The sequence below is a fragment of the Bison bison genome, unplaced genomic scaffold (genome assembly GCF_000754665.1).
Source record: "Bison bison bison isolate TAMUID 2011002044 unplaced genomic scaffold, Bison_UMD1.0 scf7180017864211, whole genome shotgun sequence".
Classification (NCBI taxonomy): domain Eukaryota; kingdom Metazoa; phylum Chordata; class Mammalia; order Artiodactyla; family Bovidae; genus Bison; species Bison bison.
Window position 1 is genome coordinate 818,483 of NW_011494783.1, and position 7,406 is coordinate 825,888.

General features: G+C 43.2%; 1 protein-coding gene across 1 annotated transcript in view; it reads left to right on the plus strand.

Moving 5' to 3' along the window:
* The window catches only part of ARHGEF5 (Rho guanine nucleotide exchange factor (GEF) 5), a 32,934-nt gene that overhangs the window by 14,690 nt on the left and 10,838 nt on the right, over positions 1 to 7,406 (plus strand). Inside the window, exons 7-8 of the mRNA XM_010844866.1 lie at positions 6,202 to 6,362; positions 7,013 to 7,165. Coding sequence (XP_010843168.1) covers positions 6,202 to 6,362; positions 7,013 to 7,165 — 314 coding nt within the window. The remainder of the gene's footprint in view (positions 1 to 6,201; positions 6,363 to 7,012; positions 7,166 to 7,406) is intronic.

A 7,406-nucleotide genomic window follows, 5' to 3' on the forward strand; every position in this document is an offset into this window, starting at 1 on the left:
AAGCTCAACATTCAGAAAACTAAGATTATGGCATCTGGTCCCATCACTTCATGGGAAATAAATGGGGAAACAGTGAAAACAGTGTCAGACTTTATTTTTTGGGGCTCCAAAATCACTGTAGATGGTGACTGCAGCCATGAAATTAAAAGACGCTTACTCCTTGGAAGGAAAGTTATGACCAACCTAGATAGCATATTCAAAAGCAGAGACGTTACTTTGCCAACAAAGGTCCGTCTAGTCAAGGCTATGGTTTTTCCAGTGGTCACATATGGATGTGAGAGTTGGACTGTGAAGAAGGCTGAGTGCCGAAGAATTGATGCTTTTGAACTGCGGTGTTGGAGAAGACTCTTGAGAGTCCATTGGAGTGCAAGGAGATCCAACCAGTCCATTCTAAAGGAGATCAGCCCTGGGATTTCTTTGGAAGGAATGATGCTAAAGCTGAAACTCCAGTACTTTGGCCACCTCATGCAAAGAGTTGACTCATTGGAAAAGACTCTGATGCTGGGAGGGATTGGGGGCAGGAGGAGAAGGGGACGACAGAGGATGAGATGGCTGGATGGCATCACTGACTCAATGGACGTGAGTCTGGGTGAACTCCGGGAGTTGGTGATGGACAGGGACGGCTGGCGTGCTGCGATTCATGAGGTTGCAAAGAGTTGGACACAACTGATCAACTGAACTGAACTGAACTGAGGTTGGTCATAACTTTCCTTCCAAGGAGTAAGTGTCTTTTAATTTCATGGCTGCAGTCACCATCTGCAGTGATTTTGGAGCCCAGAAACATAAAGTCGGCCACTGTTTCCCCATCTATTTGCCATGAAGTGATGGGACCTGATGCCATGATCTTAGTTTTCTGAATGTTGAGCTTTAAGCCAACTATTTCAGTCTCCTCTTTCACTTTCATCAAAAGGCTTTTTGGTTCCTCTTCACTATCTACCATAAGGGTGGTATCATCTGCGTATCTGAGGTTATTGATATTTCTCCTGGCAATCTTGACTCCAGCTGTGCTTCTTTCAGTCCCACATTTCTCATGATGTACTCTGCATATAAGTTAAATAAGCAGGGTGACAATATATAGCCTTGACATACTACTTTTCCTATGTGGAACCAGTCTGTTGTTCCATGTCCAGTTCTAACTGTTACTTCCTGACCTGCATACAGATTTCTCAGGAGGCAGGTCAGGTGGTCTGATAGTCCCATTTCTTTGAGAATTTTCCACAGTTTATTGTGATCCACACAGTCAAAGGCTTTGGCATAGTCAGTAAAGCAGAAATATGTATGTATATACATATGTATTTTGCATGTGTATATATGTGTGTGTGTAACTGAATTCTGTACTCTGCTATACACTTGAAACATTGTAAATCAACTATACTTCAATTGAAAAATAATTTTTAAAAAGTTCCTAGTGCGTAGTAATCAGTCAAAAGATGTTTGTCACTGTTTTTATTGAAGTATAAATGATTTACAGTATTATATTAGTGGTTTAGTATTTTTATAGGTTATTTTTTATTTAAAGTTATAAGAAAATAATGGCTATATTTCCTTGTGCTGTGCAATATATCCTGTTGCTTATTTATTTTATACATAATAGTGTTTACCTCTTAATGTCAAAGGCTTATCTCTCCCTTCTCCTCTTCCTTATCCCCACTGGTGATCCTAGTTGTTCTCATATATGCGAGTCTGTTTCTTTTTTATTATATACATATATTTGTTTTATTTTTAGGTTCCACATACAGTAGTCTACAGAACATAGACTATTTGTTTTTCTCTTTCTAACTTATTTCACTAAGCATAATACTCTTTCCATCCATGTTGTTGGAAATGGCATGATTTCATTATTTTTATGGCCAAGTAATATTCCATTGTGTGTGTGTGTGTGTGTGTATTTGTATGTATGTATGTATACTACATCTTCTTTATCCATTCATCTGTTGATAGACACTTAGGTTGTTTTGATATCTTGGCTCTTGTAAATAGAGCTGGTATGAACATTGGGGTACATTAATCTTTTTGAATTAGTGTTTTCATTTTCTTTGATATATATCCAGGAGTGGAATTCCTGAATCATATGTTAGTTCTATTTTTAGTTTTTTGAGATACTACCATAATGTTTTCCATAGTGACTGCACCTATTTACAATCTCAGCAACACTGTGCTAGGATTCTCTTTTCTTCAAATCTTTGCCAATAATTGTTATTTGTAGACCTTTAGATGATGGCCATTTGACAGGTGTGAGGTGATTTCTTATAATGTTGATTGCCATTTCTCTGATGATTAGCAGTGTTAAGCATTTCTTCATGTGCCTGTTGGCTATCTGTATATCTTCTTTGGAGAAATGTCTATTCAGGTCATCTGTCTATTTTTTAATCAGGTTGTTTGCTTTTTTGGTATTGAGTTTTATGAGCTGTTTATATATTTTGGGTGTTAAGCCACTGTCAATCACATAATTTGCAATAGGTTGTCTTTTTGTTTGTCAGTGGTTTCATTTGCTATGCCAAAGGTTTTAGGTTTAATTAGGCCTCATTTGTTTATCTTTGCTTTTATTTATTTTGCCTTAGGTGACAGATCCAAAAACATATTGCTACAATTTATGTCAAAGAGTGTTCTGCCTATGTTTTTTAGGCATTTTATGGTTTCTGGTCTTACATTTAGGTCTTTAATTCATTTTGAGTTGGTATATAATGTAATCCCTATCAAGAGACCCATGATGTTTTTCACAGAACTAGAACAAATAACGCTAAAATTTATTTTTTATAGTCTGTGTTCTATAGACTAAAATTTATGTGGAACCACAAAAGACCCCAAATTGCAAATGAATTTTGAGGAAAAAAGAATAAGCTAGAGGTGTCATTCTCCTTGATTTCAGACTATCCTGCAAAGTTTCAGTAATCGGTATTATACTGGCACTAAAATAGATACATAGATCAATGTAGAGTAGAGAGCCCAGAACTGAATGCATCCACTTATGGCCTATTTGTTGTTGCTGTTCAGTTGCTCAGTTGTGTTGGACTCTTTGTGACCCCATGGACTGCAGCCCACCAGGCCTCCCTGTCCATCACCATCTCCCTGAGTTTGCTCAGACTCATGTCCATTGAGTCAGTGATGCCATCCAACCACCTCATCCTGTTTTCCCCTTCTCCTCCTGCCTTCAATCTTTCCCAGCATCAGGGTCTTTTCCAATGAGTCGGCTCTTCACATCAGGTGGCCAAAGTATTGGATTTTCAGCTTCAGCGTCAGTCCTTCCAATGAATATTCAGGACTGTTTCCCTTTAGGATTGACTGGTTTGATCTTCTTGCTGTCTAAGGGACTCTCAAGAGTCTTCTCCAACATCACAGTTCAAAAGCATCAATTCCTCGGTGCTCAACCTTCTTTATGGTCCAACTCTCACATCCATACATGACTGTTGGAGAAACCATACCTTTGACTAGACGGACCTTTGTCAGCAAAGTGACGTCTCTGCTTTTTTATACACTGTCTACCTTTGTCATAGCTTTTCTTCCAAGGAGCAAGCACCTTTTAATTTCATGGCTGCAGTCATCATCTGCAGTAATTTTGGAGCCCAAGAAAATAAAGTCTGTCACTGTTTTCCTTTATTTTATGGTCTATTAATCTATTACAAAGGAGGCGAGTCTATGTAATGGAGTTAAAGACATAAGTGGTGTCTTCACAAGTGATGCTAGGAAAACTGGACAGCTCCACGTAAAAGAATGAGCTTAGAACATTTCCTGACACTATATACAAAATATGTACTGTTTAGTTTCAAGTCAAGCTGACCTGAGTTTGAATCCTATATTTACCATTTACTAGCAGAAGGCAATTGCACCCCACTCCAGTACTCTTGCCTGGAAAATCCCATGGACAGAGGAGCCTGGTGGGCTGCAATCCATGGGGTCGCTAAGAGTCGGACATGACTGAGCGACTTCACTTTCACTTTTCACTTTCATGCATTGGAGGAGGAAACGGCAACCCACTCCAGTGTTCTTGCCTGGAGAATCCCAGGGACGGGGAAGCCTGGTGGGCTGCCGTCTCTGGGGTCGCACAGAGTCGGACACGACCGAAGCGACTTAGCAGCAGCAGCAGCAGTAGCAGCAGTGTAACCTTAAGTTATATAACGAGTAAATCTGTTTCCTCATCTAAAAATCAAGGATGATAATGACTACTTTTCAGAGTTGCTGAGTGGTTTAAGTGAAAGAACGCTCATATAACCCTGAGCATGGTGTCTGGTACATTGTTGTTGTTTGGTCACCAAGCTGTATCCAACTCTTTGCAAGTCCATGGACTGTAGCCTGCCAGGCTCCTCTGTGCATGGCATTTCCCAGGCAAAAATACTGGAGTGTTCCTTCTCCAGGGGATCGTCCCAACACAGGGATCGAAACTCACATCTCCTGCATTGGCAGGTGGGTTCTTAAACCCTGAGTCACCAGAGAAGCCCATCTGGTACATAGTTTGATGCATGTTAGTACCATAGTCTTCCCCCTATGTGGGAAGTGGGAAGGAGTAAAATTTTGGCTATAAGGACTTATAACAACAGTGCTTTTACCAAGCTAAATAGGTAAACATTTTTAGGTATTTTTGAAGCTCAGACCTGAGCGCCTTGTGCTGACCCCAACTTTTAAAGCATGCGGGAGATATTTAGAAAATCACTAGTTGGACCATATGTATGGGCCAATGAGTGGGCAGGTGATATGAGCCCTATAGCTCTTTCACCAACACCAGAATTCAAGGAAGTCTGCCAGCATTCCTGGGCCAGCGCGGGCCTCACGTTTCTGAGAAGAAAAGCCTCTGTGCTTAAACACATGCATTCCTTTCCTGAATTAGCACTTCTGGGAAAAGGTGCTTTCACTGACTCCATTTCTTTTGCCTGTCACAATTTTTTTTTTTTGTGAGGAGGGGGCCACTGTATCAACACAGACAAGAAACCTGAGGTTCAGAGAGGTTAAATGAGCCACCCAAAGCCATATAATGAATGAGTGAATATTTGAGCCAGGATGCATGTGAAGTGCTGTGTGTGAGTGGCCTCCAGCCATGCCATTAGTTATCCACGTCATCTCCCAGGTGTGTGCGTGCCCTTTCTCTTTTCTGTCCATGCATCTGTCTTGCAGCTGCATGCTTGGGTGATGAACTTGAGCAGCCCAGCTAGAGAACAGGGCTGTGAGTCATTGTGCCTCCTGCTAGAACTTCCCAACAATTGGAATGTTTCCATTAAACCACAATTGCACCATCTAAACCTCAAATATCCTGCTTCCTTCCATTGCTCCTCAAACCCCAAGTTACCTTCATCGCGTAAATCTATTCCTCTTCCAGAGATCTCTAGATCATTTAGGAACTCTATCACTCACCCAGTTGAAGTATGTTAGTCTCTCAGTCATGTCCTACTCTTGGCAACCCCATGGACTGTAGCCCGCCAGGCTCCTCTGTCCATGAGACTTCCCAGACAAGAATACTGGAGTGGGTAGCCCTTTCCTTCTCCAGGGGATCTTCCTGACCCAGGGATCAAACCCAGGTCTTCTACATTGAAGAGAGATTCTTTACCCTCTGAGCCCCCAGGGAAGAAGCCCCAGTTACCAAACTCAAAAACAGGCATTAGCTGTGACTCTTCTTGTTCTTTCGGCCTCTGTTTCTATCAGATAACCAAGTGCTTCCAAACCCCCCTCCTATATCATTATGAAATTGGCGTATATCTCTCCATCCTCATGGCTCTTTAAGCCTTCATCTCTCCTCTGGAGTTACTATCATGGTTTCCTCATGTGTCTTTCTTGCCCCTTCTGATATTTTCTCCATGGTGTGCTCAGATATATCTTCATATAAAACAAATTAGACTAAGTTATCCCCCTACATAAAGGCTCTTTGCATTTCCCCATTGTCATGTCTTACCTCGTTTAGACAATCTTCAGACCTCCTCACTGTTTGCCTCTCCAGTGTCCTCTCCTTTGATACCCTTGCTTTCATTGATACTCAGTGTATCTGAGTTTCCTGAAAGCCACATTTTCTCTTCCACCTGAGAGTCTGCACATGTCTTTCACTCAGCTTCAAATGTTCTGTCTCTTGAGATCAGGTTGGATTCTGGTATTGACTGTGAACTCTAATAAGATGTGTCATGTGTACCGCTCTATCCCTAAAATATTACACAGTGGCTAACATGAGCCAGGGATTCAATAAATGTTTCTAATTAGTCTTCCTCCTCCCTAATCTCTTAGGCCAAATTTGAGCTGATTGTGTCAGAGGCCTCCTACCTGCGCAGTTTGCATATAGCTGTGGATCACTTCCAACATTCAGAGCAGCTCCGGGCCACCCTTTCCAACCAGGATCACCAATGGCTCTTCTCTCGTTTGCAGGATGTGCGTGACGTCAGCACTATGTGAGCATCCCCTTCTCCCAGAGACCACTCACTCAGCCTCACGCTCTTAGCCTATAAACCTCTCATTGGGTTTTTCCATTTTCAGAGCCCTCTCATTGCTCCCTGCATGATTCCCAGAGGCTGTAGGGATAGGGAGAGCAAGGAGAGGAGAAGAAGTGCAGGTGGATGGGAACATTAATGGATAAATGAGTAAGAAATGCTCCCTGGATGGAGGTTTTGGATGTCCTGGGGGTGTGCACAGCATTGGAGATGAGGCGCCTGCGTATTCAGTCATGTCCAACTCTTTGCAACCCCATGGATTGTAGCCCACCAGGCTCCTCCGTCCATGGGATTTCCCGGGCAAGAATACTGGAGTGGGTAACCATTCCCTTCTCCAGGAGATGAGATGGGAAACAGCTGACAATCAGAAAATCAGAACCAGATGAAAAGAAGGACAAGACATGGACTATTAGAACCAGAGACTTAGATCAGGGGCAGAGTAGCAACAGAGAGAACCCTGGTGCGTGACAAGGACTCTAGAGCTAAGGACAGTCAGTAGACGTTAATGATTGATGGAGAGAAGAAGTTCCAAGCTCAAGCTACAACAGGGGTCAGCCGACTCCTCACTTGAGACCCACAGGTCTCACGAGACTTGTTTCAACTCTGTGCAGGTTCCTTTCTGACCTGGAAGAGAACTTTGAGAACAATATCTTCACCTTCCAAGTGTGTGATGTGGTCCTGAACCATGCCCCCAACTTCCGTCGGGTCTACCTGCCTTATGTCACCAACCAGACCTACCAGGAACGCACCTTCCAAAGCCTGCTGTGAGACCTGCTCTCCCATTCGGTCCCCACGAGGGCCCTGCAGTGACCCCCAGTAGCCAGCCCAGCGTGCCACCCTGAGAGCACATGCTCTTGTGCCTACCCTGCGATTGCCCCCCCACCTGACTCCCAGGACTCCCCCAGCCATCCCCCGTGGGTCTCCTCTGCACTGGGTCCCCGCTGGTCTTTCTCTACCTACAGACGTTCCATTGAGCCCCTACGCCTCGTGCCTTCACTGTGTCCC